The sequence below is a fragment of the Bufo bufo genome, unplaced genomic scaffold, assembly GCF_905171765.1.
Source record: "Bufo bufo unplaced genomic scaffold, aBufBuf1.1, whole genome shotgun sequence".
Classification (NCBI taxonomy): Eukaryota; Metazoa; Chordata; class Amphibia; order Anura; family Bufonidae; genus Bufo; species Bufo bufo.
In genome coordinates this window covers 10530-26725 of record NW_024400562.1, presented here as the reverse complement: position 1 = coordinate 26725, position 16196 = coordinate 10530, and the positions used below count along the sequence as shown (strand labels likewise).

Below are 16196 nucleotides of genomic sequence, written 5' to 3'. Positions count from 1 at the left end.
TGTCTGCTCCTCCTCCTCCCCATGCTGTAATCCTCTGTCTGCTCCTCCTCCCCCCCAGTGCTGTAATCCTCTGTCTGCCCCTCCCCCCCATGCTGTAATCCTCTGTCTGCTCCTCCTCCCCATGCTGTAATCCTCTGTCTGCTCCTCCTCCCCATGCTGTAATCCTCTGTCTGCTCCTCCTCCCCATGCTGTAATCCTCTGTCTGCTCCTCCTCCCCCTGCTGTAATCCTCTGTCTGCTCCCCCTCCCCATGCTGTAATCCTCTGTCTGCTCCTCCTCCCCATGCTGTAATCCTCTGTCTGCTCCTCCTCCCCATGCTGTAATCCTCTGTCTGCTCCTCCTCCCCATGCTGTAATCCTCTGTCTGCTCCTCCTCCCCATGCTGTAATCCTCTGTCTGCTCCTCCTCCCCATGCTGTAATCCTCTGTCTGCTCCTCCTCCCCATGCTGTAATCCTCTGTCTGCTCCTCCTCCCCATGCTGTAATCCTCTGTCTGCTCCTCCTCCCCATGCTGTAATCCTCTGTCTGCTCCTCCTCCCCATGCTGTAATCCTCTGTCTGCTCCTCCTCCTCCCCATGCTGTAATCCTCTGTCTGCTCCTCCTCCTCCCCATGCTGTAATCCTCTGTCTGCTCCTCCCCATGCTGTAATCCTCTGTCTGCTCCTCCCCATGCTGTAATCCTCTGTCTGCTCCTCCCCATGCTGTAATCCTCTGTCTGCTCCTCCCCATGCTGTAATCCTCTGTCTGCTCCTCCCCATGCTGTAATCCTCTGTCTGCTCCTCCCCATGCTGTAATCCTCTGTCTGCTCCTCCCCATGCTGTAATCCTCTGTCTGCTCCTCCTCCTCCCCATGCTGTAATCCTCTGTCTGCTCCTCCTCCTCCCCATGCTGTAATCCTCTGTCTGCTCCTCCCCATGCTGTAATCCTCTGTCTGCTCCTCCCCATGCTGTAATCCTCTGTCTGCTCCTCCTCCTCCCCATGCTGTAATCCTCTGTCTGCTCCTCCTCCTCCCCATGCTGTAATCCTCTGTCTGCTCCTCCTCCTCCCCATGCTGTAATCCTCTGTCTGCTCCTCCTCCTCCCCATGCTGTAATCCTCTGTCTGCTCCTCCTCCCCCTCCTGTAATCCTCTGTCTGCTCCTCCTCCTCCCCATGCTGTAATCCTCTGTCTGCTCCTCCTCCTCCCCATGCTGTAATCCTCTGTCTGCTCCTCCTCCTCCCCATGCTGTAATCCTCTGTCTGCTCCTCCTCCCCCTCGGTGCTGTAATCCTCTGTCTGCTCCTCCTCCCCCTCGGTGCTGTAATCCTCTGTCTGCTCCCCCTCGGTGCTGTAATCCTCTGTCTGCTCCCCCTCGGTGCTGTAATCCTCTGTCTGCTCCCCCTCGGTGCTGTAATCCTCTGTCTGCTCCCCCTCGGTGCTGTAATCCTCTGTCTGCTCCCCCTCGGTGCTGTAATCCTCTGTCTGCTCCCCCTCGGTGCTGTAATCCTCTGTCTGCTCCCCCTCGGTGCTGTAATCCTCTGTCTGCTCCCCCTCCGTGCTGTAATCCTCTGTCTGCTCCCCCTCCCCCTCGGTGCTGTAATCCTCTGTCTGCTCCTCAGGTTCTCAGGATACCCTCAATGAGCCGGCGAAGAAGGGGAAGCGGCAGCGGACGGTTTTGACACCAGAGAATCCCCCAGAGCCGCCTGCACCCAAGAAGAAGCGCAAGAAGAACGCCCCGAATCAAGTAAACGGAGTGACCCATGAACACCCCAGCATCAGAGAAGAGACAGAAGAATGTGTCCTGCAGTCACCTCCAGAGCCAGACGCCTCACAGGAGAGCAGCTCCACCACCGGGACACGGCTGAGGCGGAGGAGGCGCAGCTGTCTGCTCAGGCTCGGCCTCAGTGTGTTACCCCTCCGGGGGGCATTAATGTTGAGGAGGAGGAGACTGATCCGGGAGCAGAGGAAGGTGAGGAGAAGACCATGTCCTCCTGGGCCTCGCTTCTGGAAATAAAGCTTCGGCATGCTTGCTGTCAGTGAATAGATGCATTTATAGTAACACCTTGAGGTGAAGTAACCTCGCCCCTGGGGGCAACAGCTTCTGAGAACCCGCCTTGTAAACTGCTCGGCCGTGATGACCGTAGACAAGGCTCGTCCATACAGTCCACACGATGAGTGTCTGATCGCTGGGGCCCCACCTCATAAGTCTTGTGACCCCCTTGGAGAGGTGGTCGTACCTGTGGGGCTGTCTGTGGCAGCAGCGTGACCATGGCTCCATTTAAATGGGACACAGGACCCCCGTTCTCATGATCCTGGGGCCCCAGCAAATCAGACACGGCTGTTCTCTGGTGGATTACATCTGGAGACCTCCAGCTCCTCCCATAGACCTCAAGCCGTTAGTATTTTGGGATGACCATTTGGTGCTTCCTCAGGACCCCCTGCTACTTGCCATACAGCTCAGGATGTCACAGGGGCCCCGTGGAAGTAAGTCGCCCCATTTACCCTTGTTTTGGACCTTTTTTTTTTTACGCGGGTGTTTACCCCAATTCTATAATACCGCCAGGAAGTTGGGGTCTGTTCCCACCGGGGAGGGCGCATGTGATGCTTAATGGAAGCCATCTACACACAGCTCTACCCCCATACACATGCATGCTCGGCCCTGCCACCTGTGCACATGTTCTCCTTTGGGAGAAGCCCCCTCTAGCTGCGCGCTCTCTTCACCCCGACCCCCTCTAGCTGCGCGCTCTCTTCACCCCGACCCCCTCTAGCTGCGCGCTCTCTTCACCTCCACCCTGACCCCCTCTAGCTGCGCGCTCTCTTCACCTCCACCCCCTCCCCCTCTAGCTGCGCGCTCTCTTCACCCCGACCCCCTCTAGCTGCGCGCTCTCTTCACCTCCACCCCCTCCCCCTCTAGCTGCGCGCTCTCTTCACCTCCACCCCCTCCCCCTCTAGCTGCGCGCTCTCTTCACCCCGACCCCCTCTAGCTGCGCGCTCTCTTCACCTCTGACCCCTCCCCCTCTAGCTGCGCGCTCTCTTCACCTCCGACCCCTCCCCCTCTAGCTCTGCGCTATCTTCACCTCCGCCCCCACCCCCTCTAGCTGCGCGCTCTCTTCACCTCCGACCCCTCCCCCTCTAGCTGCGCGCTCTCTTCACCTCCGACCCCTCCCCCTCTAGCTGCGCGCTCTCTTAACCTCCACCCCCTCTAGCTGCGCGCTCTCTTCACCTCCGACCCCTCCCCCTCTAGCTGCGCGCTCTCTTCACCTCCGACCCCTCCCCCTCTAGCTGCGCGCTCTCTTCACCTCCGACCCCTCCCCCTCTAGCTGCGCGCTCTCTTCACCTCCGCCTCCTCCCCCTCTAGCTGCGCGCTCTCTTCACCTCCGACCACTCCCCCTCTAGCTGCGCGCTCTCTTCACCTCCGACCCCTCCCCCTCTAGCTGCGCGCTCTCTTCACCTCCGCCCCACCCCCTCTAGCTGCGCGCTCTCTTCACCTCCGACCCCTCCCCCTCTAGCTGCGCGCTCTCTTCACCTCCGCCCCCACCCCCTCTAGCTGCGCGCTCTCTTCACCTCCGACCCCTCCCCCTCTAGCTGCGCGCTCTCTTCACCTCCGCCCCCACCCCCTCTAGCTGCGCGCTCTCTTCACCTCCGACCCCTCCCCCTCTAGCTGCGCGCTCTCTTCACCTCCGCCCCCACCCCCTCTAGCTGCGCGCTCTCTTCACCTCCACCACCCCTCCCCCTCTAGATGTGTGCTCTCTTCACCTCATCATTTCCAAGAAATATTAGAAAAATAAAAAGTGTTTTAGATGAGAAACCTGGTGTCCCGGTCCTGCTCGCACAGCTGAGGGTTTGTTACAAGGACCACAAGCTTGTGAGGAATTAAGTCAGGATGGGTTAAATGTACCGTTCACTGACAGAAAGCAGAGATCTTGACCCTAGCTGTACATGGGAGGGGGATCGGTCTGATATTTGTCTCTTCCCCACAGATCAGCAGTAAAGCAGATCCGATGATGAGTGCGGACATAGTCACCTCCACCCCGGTGTGCCCCTCCCCCCCACACCAGGATTTCATCACTTTCCAGAAGTCAGAGGTTCCCAAACCCCTGTATGTAAAAGGCGCGAAGAGCAGAGGCCGCCCGGTGAGTGTGGGAGGGTCTGTAAGAGGGGGAGGGGCATCTGTGGGAGGGTCTGGAAGAGGGGGAGGGGCATCTGTGGGAGGGTCTAAGAGGGGGACGAGCATCTGTAGGGGGCTATGAGAGGGGGAGGAGCATCTGTAGGGGGCTATGAGAGGGGGAGGAGCATCTGTAGGGGGCTATGAGAGGGGGAGGAGCATCTGTAGGGGTGCTATGAGAGGGGGAGGAGCATCTGTAGGGGTGCTATGAGAGGGGGAGGAGCATCTGTAGGGGTGCTATGAGAGGGGGAGGAGCATCTGTAAGGGGGGCTATGATGGGGGGGGGGGGGGGGTTGACAGTGATGTCATCATTTCTGCTCCCTCCACAGATCAGCGCAAAGGTGAAGTGTAAATCCAAGAAAGTGACATTCAGCCTGAACAAGAACATGACAGCAGGTGAGAAGGGGGCACCAGCATGTTCTCATCTGATACCACCCAACCCCAGTACCACCACCACTCCCAGCATGCTCTCATCTGATACCACCACCACTCCCAGCATGCTCTGATCCTTGCCTCCCCCCATCTCCTGTACCACCACTCCCAGCATGCTCTGATCCCTGCCTCCCCCCCATCTCCCGTACCACCACTCCCAGCATGCTCTGATCCTTGCCTCCCCCCATCTCCTGTACCACCACTCCCAGCATGCTCTGATCCTTGCCTCCCCCCATCTCCTGTACCACCACTCCCAGCATGCTCTGATCCCTGCCTCTCCCCATCTGCTGTACCACCACTCCCAGCATGCTCTGATCCCTGCCTCCCCCCATCTCCTGTACCACCACTCCCAGCATGCTCTGATCCTTGCCTCCCCCCATCTCCTGTACCACCACTCCCAGCATGCTCTGATCCCTGCCTCCCCCCCATCTCCCGTACCACCACTCCCAGCATGCTCTGATCCCTGCCTCTCCCCATCTGCTGTACCACCACTCCCAGCATGCTCTGATCCCTGCCTCCCCCCCTCTCCCGTACCACCACTCCCAGCATGCTCTGATCCCTGCCTCTCTCCATCTCCTGTACCACCACTCCCAGCATGCTCTGATCCCTGCCTCCCCCCATCTCCTGTACCACCACTCCCAGCATGCTCTGATCCTTGCCTCCCCCCATCTCCCGTACCACCACTCCCAGCATGCTCTGATCCCTGCCTCCCCCCATCTCCTGTACCACCACTCCCAGCATGCTCTGATCCCTGCCTCCCCCCCATCTCCCGTACCACCACTCCCAGCATGCTCTGATCCCTGCCTCTCTCCATCTCCTGTACCACCACTCCCAGCATGCTCTGATCCCTGCCTCCCTCCATCTCCTGTACCACCACTCCCAGCATGCTCTGATCCCTGCCTCCCCCCATCTCCTGTACCACCACTCCCAGCATGCTCTGATCCCTGCCTCCCCCCATCTCCTGTACCACCACTCCCAGCATGCTCTGATCCCTGCCTCCCCCCATCTCCTGTACCACCACTCCCAGCATGCTCTGATCCCTGCCTCCCCCCATCTCCTGTACCACCACTCCCAGCATGCTCTGATCCCTGCCTCCCCCCATCTCCTGTACCACCACTCCCAGCATGCTCTGATCCCTGCCTCCCCCCATCTCCTGTACCACCACTCCCAGCATGCTCTGATCCCTGCCTCCCCCCATCTCCTGTACCACCACTCCCAGCATGCTCTGATCCCTGCCTCCCCCCATCTCCTGTACCACCACTCCCAGCATGCTCTGATCCCTGCCTCCCTCCATCTCCCGTACCACCACTCCCAGCATGCTCTGATCCCTGCCTCCCCCATCTCCTGTACCACCACTCCCAGCATGCTCTGATCCCTGCCTCCCCCCATCTCCTGTACCACCACTCCCAGCATGCTCTGATCCCTGCCTCCCTCCATCTCCCGTACCACCACTCCCAGCATGCTCTGATCCCTGCCTCCCCCCATCTCCTGTACCACCACTCCCAGCATGCTCTGATCCCTGCCTCCCCCCATCTCCTGTACTACCACTCCCAGCATGCTCTGATCCCTGCCTCTCTCCATCTCCCGTACCACCACTCCCAGCATGCTCTGATCCCTGCCTCCCCCATCTCCTGTACCACCACTCCCAGCATGCTCTGATCCCTGCCTCCCCCATCTCCTGTACCACCACTCCCAGCATGCTCTGATCCCTGCCTCCCCCCATCTCCCGTACCACCACTCCCAGCATGCTCTGATCCCTGCCTCCCCCCATCTCCTGTACCACCACTCCCAGCATGCTCTGATCCCTGCCTCCCCCCATCTCCTGTACCACCACTCCCAGCATGCTCTGATCCCTGCCTCCCCCCCATCTCCTGTACCACCACTCCCAGCATGCTCTGATCCCTGCCTCCCCCCATCTCCCGTACCACCACTCCCAGCATGCTCTGATCCCTGCCTCCCCCCATCTCCTGTACCACCACTCCCAGCATGCTCTGATCCCTGCCTCCCCCCATCTCCTGTACCACCACTCCCAGCATGCTCTGATCCCTGCCTCCCCCCATCTCCTGTACCACCACTCCCAGCATGCTCTGATCCCTGCCTCCCCCCATCTCCTGTACCACCACTCCCAGCATGCTCTGATCCCTGCCTCCCCCATCTCCTGTACCACCACTCCCAGCATGCTCTGATCCCTGCCTCCCCCATCTCCCGTACCACCACTCCCAGCATGCTCTGATCCCTGCCTCTCTCCATCTCCTGTACCACCACTCCCAGCATGCTCTGATCCTTCCATCTCCCGTACAACCACTCCCAGCATCCTCTGATCCTTCCATCTCCCGTACAACCACTCCCAGCATGCTCTGATCCCTGCCTCCCCCCCATCTCCTGTACCACCACTCCCAGCATGCTCTGATCCCTGCCTCCCCCCCATCTCCTGTACCACCACTCCCAGCATGCTCTGATCCCTGCCTCTCCCCATCTCCTGTACCACCACTCCCAGCATGCTCTGATCCCTGCCTCCCCCCATCTCCTGTACTACCACTCCCAGCATGCTCTGATCCCTGCCTCCCCCCATCTCCTGTACCACCACTCCCAGCATGCTCTGATCCCTGCCTCCCCCCCATCTCCTGTACCACCACTCCCAGCATGCTCTGATCCCTGCCTCCCCCCATCTCCTGTACCACCACTCCCAGCATGCTCTGATCCCTGCCTCCCCCCCATCTCCCGTACCACCACTCCCAGCATGCTCTGATCCCTGCCTCCCCCCATCTCCTGTACCACCACTCCCAGCATGCTCTGATCCCTGCCTCCCCCCATCTCCCGTACCACCACTCCCAGCATGCTCTGATCCCTGCCTCCCCCCATCTCCTGTACCACCACTCCCAGCATGCTCTGATCCCTGCCTCCCCCCATCTCCTGTACCACCACTCCCAGCATGCTCTGATCCCTGCCTCCCCCCATCTCCTGTACCACCACTCCCAGCATGCTCTGATCCCTGCCTCTCTCCATCTCCCGTACCACCACTCCCAGCATGCTCTGATCCCTGCCTCCCCCCATCTCCTGTACCACCACTCCCAGCATGCTCTGATCCCTGCCTCCCCCCATCTCCTGTACCACCACTCCCAGCATGCTCTGATCCCTGCCTCCCCCCATCTCCTGTACCACCACTCCCAGCATGCTCTGATCCCTGCCTCCCTCCATCTCCTGTACCACCACTCCCAGCATGCTCTGATCCCTGCCTCCCCCCATCTCCTGTACCACCACTCCCAGCATGCTCTGATCCCTGCCTCCCCCATCTCCCGTACCACCACTCCCAGCATGCTCTGATCCCTGCCTCCCCCCATCTCCTGTACCACCACTCCCAGCATGCTCTGATCCCTGCCTCCCCCATCTCCCGTACCACCACTCCCAGCATGCTCTGATCCCTGCCTCCCCCCATCTCCCGTACCACCACTCCCAGCATGCTCTGATCCCTGCCTCCCCCATCTCCTGTACCACCACTCCCAGCATGCTCTGATCCCTGCCTCCCCCCATCTCCCGTACCACCACTCCCAGCATGCTCTGATCCCTGCCTCCCCTTATCTCCTGTACCACCACTCCCAGCATGCTCTGATCCCTGCCTCTCCCATCTCCTGTACCACCACTCCCAGCATGCTCTGATCCCTGCCTCCCCCCATCTCCTGTACCACCACTCCCAGCATGCTCTGATCCCTGCCTCCCCCCATCTCCTGTACCACCACTCCCAGCATGCTCTGATCCCTGCCTCTCCCATCTCCTGTACCACCACTCCCAGCATGCTCTGATCCCTGCCTCCCCCATCTCCCGTACCACCACTCCCAGCATGCTCTGATCCCTGCCTCTCTCCATCTCCTGTACCACCACTCCCAGCATGCTCTGATCCTTCCATCTCCCGTACAACCACTCCCAGCATGCTCTGATCCTTCCATCTCCCGTACAACCACTCCCAGCATCCTCTGATCCTTCCATCTCCCGTACAACCACTCCCAGCATGCTCTGATCCCTGCCTCCCCCCCATCTCCTGTACCACCACTCCCAGCATGCTCTGATCCCTGCCTCCCCCCATCTCCTGTACCACCACTCCCAGCATGCTCTGATCCCTGCCTCCCCTCCATCTCCTGTACCACCACTCCCAGCATGCTCTGATCCCTGCCTCCCCCCATCTCCTGTACCACCACTCCCAGCATGCTCTGATCCCTGCCTCCCCCCATCTCCTGTACCACCACTCCCAGCATGCTCTGATCCCTGCCTCCCCTTATCTCCTGTACCACCACTCCCAGCATGCTCTGATCCCTGCCTCCCCCCATCTCCCGTACCACCACTCCCAGCATGCTCTGATCCCTGCCTCTCCCCATCTCCCGTACCACCACTCCCAGCATGCTCTGATCCCTGCCTCTCTCCATCTCCCGTACCACCACTCCCAGCATGCTCTGATCCCTGCCTCCCCCCATCTCCTGTACCACCACTCCCAGCATGCTCTGATCCCTGCCTCTCCCATCTCCTGTACCACCACTCCCAGCATGCTCTGATCCCTGCCTCCCCCCATCTCCCGTACCACCACTCCCAGCATGCTCTGATCCCTGCCTCTCCCCATCTCCTGTACCACCACTCCCAGCATGCTCTGATCCCTGCCTCCCCTTATCTCCTGTACCACCACTCCCAGCATGCTCTGATCCCTGCCTCCCCCCATCTCCTGTACCACCACTCCCAGCATGCTCTGATCCCTGCCTCCCCCATCTCCCGTACCACCACTCCCAGCATGCTCTGATCCCTGCCTCCCCCCATCTCCTGTACCACCACTCCCAGCATGCTCTGATCCCTGCCTCCCCCCATCTCCCGTACCACCACTCCCAGCATGCTCTGATCCCTGCCTCTCCCCATCTCCCGTACCACCACTCCCAGCATGCTCTGATCCCTGCCTCCCCTTATCTCCTGTACCACCACTCCCAGCATGCTCTGATCCCTGCCTCCCCCCATCTCCTGTACCACCACTCCCAGCATGCTCTGATCCCTGCCTCCCCCATCTCCCGTACCACCACTCCCAGCATGCTCTGATCCCTGCCTCCCCCCATCTCCTGTACCACCACTCCCAGCATGCTCTGATCCCTGCCTCCCCCCATCTCCCGTACCACCACTCCCAGCATGCTCTGATCCCTGCCTCCCCTTATCTCCTGTACCACCACTCCCAGCATGCTCTGATCCCTGCCTCCCCCCATCTCCTGTACCACCACTCCCAGCATGCTCTGATCCCTGCCTCCCCCATCTCCCGTACCACCACTCCCAGCATGCTCTGATCCCTGCCTCCCCCCATCTCCTGTACCACCACTCCCAGCATGCTCTGATCCCTGCCTCCCCCCATCTCCCGTACCACCACTCCCAGCATGCTCTGATCCCTGCCTCCCCTTATCTCCTGTACCACCACTCCCAGCATGCTCTGATCCCTGCCTCCCCCCATCTCCTGTACCACCACTCCCAGCATGCTCTGATCCCTGCCTCCCCCATCTCCTGTACCACCACTCCCAGCATGCTCTGATCCCTGCCTCCCCCCATCTCCCGTACCACCACTCCCAGCATGCTCTGATCCCTGCCTCCCCCCATCTCCTGTACCACCACTCCCAGCATGCTCTGATCCCTGCCTCCCTCCATCTCCTGTACCACCACTCCCAGCATGCTCTGATCCCTGCCTCCCTCCATCTCCTGTACCACCACTCCCAGCATGCTCTGATCCCTGCCTCTCCCATCTCCTGTACCACCACTCCCAGCATGCTCTGATCCCTGCCTCTCTCCATCTCCCGTACCACCACTCCCAGCATGCTCTGATCCCTGCCTCCCCCCATCTCCCGTACCACCACTCCCAGCATGCTCTGATCCCTGCCTCCCCCCATCTCCTGTACCACCACTCCCAGCATGCTCTGATCCCTGCCTCCCCCCATCTCCTGTACCACCACTCCCAGCATGCTCTGATCCCTGCCTCCCCCATCTCCCGTACCACCACTCCCAGCATGCTCTGATCCCTGCCTCCCCCATCTCCTGTACTACCACTCCCAGCATGCTCTGATCCCTGCCTCTCTCCATCTCCCGTACCACCACTCCCAGCATGCTCTGATCCCTGCCTCTCCCCATCTCCTGTACCACCACTCCCAGCATGCTCTGATCCCTGCCTCCCCCCATCTCCTGTACCACCACTCCCAGCATGCTCTGATCCCTGCCTCCCCCCATCTCCCGTACAACCACTCCCAGCATGCTCTGATCCCTGCCTCTCCCCATCTCCTGTACCACCACTCCCAGCATGCTCTGATCCCTGCCTCCCCCCATCTCCTGTACCACCACTCCCAGCATGCTCTGATCCCTGCCTCCCCCCATCTCCTGTACCACCACTCCCAGCATGCTCTGATCCCTGCCTCCCCTTATCTCCTGTACCACCACTCCCAGCATGCTCTGATCCCTGCCTCCCCCATCTCCCGTACCACCACTCCCAGCATGCTCTGATCCCTGCCTCCCCCATCTCCTGTACTACCACTCCCAGCATGCTCTGATCCCTGCCTCCCCCCATCTCCTGTACTACCACTCCCAGCATGCTCTGATCCCTGCCTCCCCCCATCTCCTGTACCACCACTCCCAGCATGCTCTGATCCCTGCCTCTCTCCATCTCCCGTACCACCACTCCCAGCATGCTCTGATCCCTGCCTCCCCCATCTCCCGTACCACCACTCCCAGCATGCTCTGATCCCTGCCTCTCTCCATCTCCCGTACCACCACTCCCAGCATGCTCTGATCCCTGCCTCTCCCCATCTCCCGTACCACCACTCCCAGCATGCTCTGATCCCTGCCTCCCCCCCATCTCCCGTACCACCACTCCCAGCATGCTCTGATCCCTGCCTCTCCCCATCTCCCGTACCACCACTCCCAGCATGCTCTGATCCCTGCCTCCCCCCCATCTCCCGTACCACCACTCCCAGCATGCTCTGATCCCTGCCTCCCCCCATCTCCTGTACCACCACTCCCAGCATGCTCTGATCCCTGCCTCTCTCCATCTCCTGTACCACCACTCCCAGCATGCTCTGATCCCTGCCTCCCCCATCTCCCGTACCACCACTCCCAGCATGCTCTGATCCCTGCCTCCCCCATCTCCCGTACCACCACTCCCAGCATGCTCTGATCCCTGCCTCCCCCCATCTCCCGTACCACCACTCCCAGCATGCTCTGATCCCTGCCTCTCCCCATCTCCTGTACCACCACTCCCAGCATGCTCTGATCCCTGCCTCTCCCCATCTCCCGTACCACCACTCCCAGCATGCTCTCATCTGATACCACCACCACTCCCAGCATGCTCTGATCCCTGCCTCCCCCATCTCCCGTACCACCACTCCCAGCATGCTCTGATCCCTGCCTCCCCCCATCTCCCGTACCACCACTCCCAGCATGCTCTGATCCCTGCCTCTCCCCATCTCCTGTACCACCACTCCCAGCATGCTCTGATCCCTGCCTCCCCCCATCTCCCGTACCACCACTCCCAGCATGCTCTGATCCCTGCCTCCCCCCATCTCCTGTACCACCACTCCCAGCATGCTCTGATCCCTGCCTCCCCCCATCTCCTGTACCACCACTCCCAGCATGCTCTGATCCCTGCCTCTCTCCATCTCCTGTACCACCACTCCCAGCATGCTCTGATCCCTGCCTCCCCCCATCTCCTGTACCACCACTCCCAGCATGCTCTGATCCCTGCCTCCCCCCATCTCCTGTACCACCACTCCCAGCATGCTCTGATCCCTGCCTCCCCCCATCTCCCGTACCACCACTCCCAGCATGCTCTGATCCCTGCCTCTCTCCATCTCCCGTACCACCACTCCCAGCATGCTCTGATCCCTGCCTCCCCCCATCTCCCGTACCACCACTCCCAGCATGCTCTGATCCCTGCCTCTCTCCATCTCCCGTACCACCACTCCCAGCATGCTCTGATCCCTGCCTCTCTCCATCTCCCGTACCACCACTCCCAGCATGCTCTGATCCCTGCCTCCCCCCATCTCCTGTACCACCACTCCCAGCATGCTCTGATCCCTGCCTCCCCCCATCTCCCGTACCACCACTCCCAGCATGCTCTGATCCCTGCCTCCCCCCATCTCCTGTACCACCACTCCCAGCATGCTCTGATCCCTGCCTCCCCCATCTCCTGTACCACCACTCCCAGCATGCTCTGATCCCTGCCTCTCTCCATCTCCCGTACCACCACTCCCAGCATGCTCTGATCCCTGCCTCTCCCCATCTCCTGTACCACCACTCCCAGCATGCTCTGATCCCTGCCTCTCCCCATCTCCCGTACCACCACTCCCAGCATGCTCTGATCCCTGCCTCTCCCCATCTCCCGTACCACCACTCCCAGCATGCTCTGATCCCTGCCTCTCTCCATCTCCCGTACCACCACTCCCAGCATGCTCTGATCCCTGCCTCCCCCCATCTCCCGTACCACCACTCCCAGCATGCTCTGATCCCTGCCTCCCCCATCTCCTGTACCACCACTCCCAGCATGCTCTGATCCCTGCCTCCCCCCATCTCCTGTACCACCACTCCCAGCATGCTCTGATCCCTGCCTCTCCCCATCTCCCGTACTACCACTCCCAGCATGCTCTGATCCCTGCCTCCCCCCATCTCCCGTACAACCACTCCCAGCATGCTCTGATCCTTCCATCTCCTTCTTCCGGCAGAGTTCAAACGGACGGATCGCAGTCTCCTCGTCAGTCCGACTGGTTCTTCCCGTGTTCCCTTCAATCCCAGCCAGAGGCCCCAGCATGGCGTCCTCAAGACCCCAACTCCGCCCCGCAGCCTTGCTCGAAGAGCTAGAGCGGTAGACTTCTTCTGAGTGCATGGGCTGTGGCTGGGCCCCCCGCTCGCACACTGACTGTGGCTGGGGCCCCCGCTCGCACACTGACTGTGGCTGGACCCCCACACAATGGACAATTATATTGCCTCTTCTGTGTCGGCTGCAATAAATATTTTTACTGAAGGATACGTGGTCCCCTCTCCTGGTCGTGTTACCCCGGCTGCCCAATGACTGGTCCTGTGTATTAGGGTTACACATGACGAGCCTCCTTTTCATATAGCTCTCTCATACTCCGTGGAGAAGTGCTGCCATCACAGCGTTAATGCTCCGCATCGGGGCCACAATCTACAATGGATTCTATCAGAAGATTACTCGGGCCCTCAGCGCTGCCACTGATCTAACCGCTGCTGCCTTCCTGCCCAGTGATGTGTAGATGAGTGGCCACCAGGAGTCTGTGACCAGATTGTGCCGCACATACAGTGAGCACACGTACCATGATACCGTCTGATCTATGGGATAAGTGTCCACAGCCCCAGGGAGTAGACAGTAGCCTGAATAACCGCCCACAAGAGCCACTTAAAGTGAAGGAGCCACTGCAGAAATATAGAATTACGTCACTGGAGCCACCACTAGAGGGAGCTCACTACATACAGATTATACAGCCACCACTAGAGGGAGCTCACTACATACAGATCATACAGCCACCACTAGGGGGAGCTCACTACATACAGATCATACAGCCACCACTAGAGGGAGCTCACTACATACAGATTATACAGCCACCACTAGAGGGAGCTCGCTGCATACAGATTATACAGCCACCACTAGGGGGAGCTCACTACATACAGATTATACAGCCACCACTAGAGGGAGCTCACTACATACAGATTACACAGCCACCACTAGTGGGCAGTCACTACATACAGATTACACAGCCACCACTTCACTACATACAGATTATACAGCCACCACTAGAGGGAGCTCGCTACATACAGATTACACAGTCGCCACTAGAGGGAGCTCACTACATACAGATTATACAGCCACCACTAGGAGGAGCTCACTACATACAGATTATACAGCCACCACTAGAGGAAGCTCACTACATACAGATTATATAGCCACCACTAGAGGGAGCTCACTACATACAGATTATACAGCCACCACTAGAGGGAGCTCACTACATACAGATTATACAGCCACCACTAGAGGGAGCTCACTACATACAGATCATACAGCCACCACTAGGGGGAGCTCACTACATACAGATCATACAGCCACCACTAGAGGGAGCTCACTACATACAGATCATACAGCCATCACTAGAGGGAGCTCACTACATAGAGATTATACAGCTACCACTAGAGGGAGCTCACTACATACAGATTATACAGCCACCACTAGAGGGAGCTCACTACATACAGATTATACAGCCACCCCTAGGGGGAGCTCACTACATACAGATTATACAGTCACCACTAGAGGGAGCTCACTACATACAGATTATACAGTCACCACTAGAGGGAGCTTACTACATACAGATTATACAGTCACCACTAGAGGGAGCTCACTACATACAGATAATACAACCACCACTAGGGGGATGCTCACTACATACAGATTATACAGCCACCACTAGAGGGAGCTCACTACATACAGATTATACAGTCACCACTAGAGGGAGCTCACTACATACAGATTATACAGACACCACTAGAGAGAGCTCACTACATACAGATTATACAGCCACCACTACAGGGAGCTCACTACATACAGATTACACAGCCACCAATAGAGGGAGCTCGCTGCATACAGATTATACAGCCACCACTAGGGGGAGCTCACTACATACAGATTATACAGCCACCACTAGAGGGAGCTCACTACATACAGATTACACAGCCACCACTAGTGGGCAGTCACTACATACAGATTACACAGCCACCACTTCACTACATACAGATTATACAGCCACCACTAGAGGGAGCTCGCTACATACAGATTACACAGTCGCCACTAGAGGGAGCTCACTACATACAGATTATACTGCCACCACTAGAGGGAGCTCGCTACATACAGATTATACAGTCGCCACTAGAGGGAGCTCACTACATACAGATTATACAGCCGCCACTAGGGGGAGTGGAAGTGTAAATCACCTGTCTGTGGTCATAGTCATCAGGTGACTGCCGAGTCTTAACACTGTTTTGCTCCTTGACTACATATCAATGCTGAGTCCACAGGTCACTGGGCATTTTCTATTTTTTAATAAATTCCTAGCAGTCAGTTATGTTTTGAGGGTTAGTCGATCCTGTTAATACAGGTGGTCCTCTTTTCAGAATCCTCTCTTAGTGTGCAGAGCTGGTATCACAGTGTCTCTCTATAGGACCTGTCCTGCATTAGACAATCCAGTGATGTGAATGTCTCCTGTAGGGGCGCTGCAGGGAGATTTACTGATTACTGACAGGATTCCCCATAGATCACAGCTGATTGTTGGAGGCCCCTGTAAGTGGGGCATTTTGTGAGTGGTGTATCCACTTGAATAGGGATTGAAGATCTTGGATCAGTACTGGTCTTCTGTACTTGAGATGAACAGGATACTGGATCGATATTGGTACTGGTCCCCTGTACTTGAGATAACTAGGTTCTTGGATCGGTTCTGGTCCCCTGTACTTGAGATGAACAGAATCCTGGATCAGTACTGGTCTTCTGTACTTGAGATAAACAGCATTCTGTATCTGTACTGGTCTCCTGTTCTTGACATGAACAGGATCCTAGATCGGTACTGGTAAAT

The 16196-nt window shown here is 58.6% G+C and overlaps 1 protein-coding gene across 1 annotated transcript; it reads left to right on the top strand.

The window, feature by feature from the left end:
* Positions 1 to 1591: 1591 nt before the first annotated feature.
* On the top strand, positions 1592 to 13588 carry RRP1B (ribosomal RNA processing 1B; the record flags this gene model as incomplete). Its single annotated transcript, XM_040413342.1, has 4 exons — positions 1592 to 1941; positions 3953 to 4105; positions 4467 to 4533; positions 13287 to 13588. Coding segments are annotated over 4 exons (725 nt in total), but the record flags the coding sequence as incomplete, so codon positions are not given.
* Positions 13589 to 16196: the final 2608 nt, after the last annotated feature.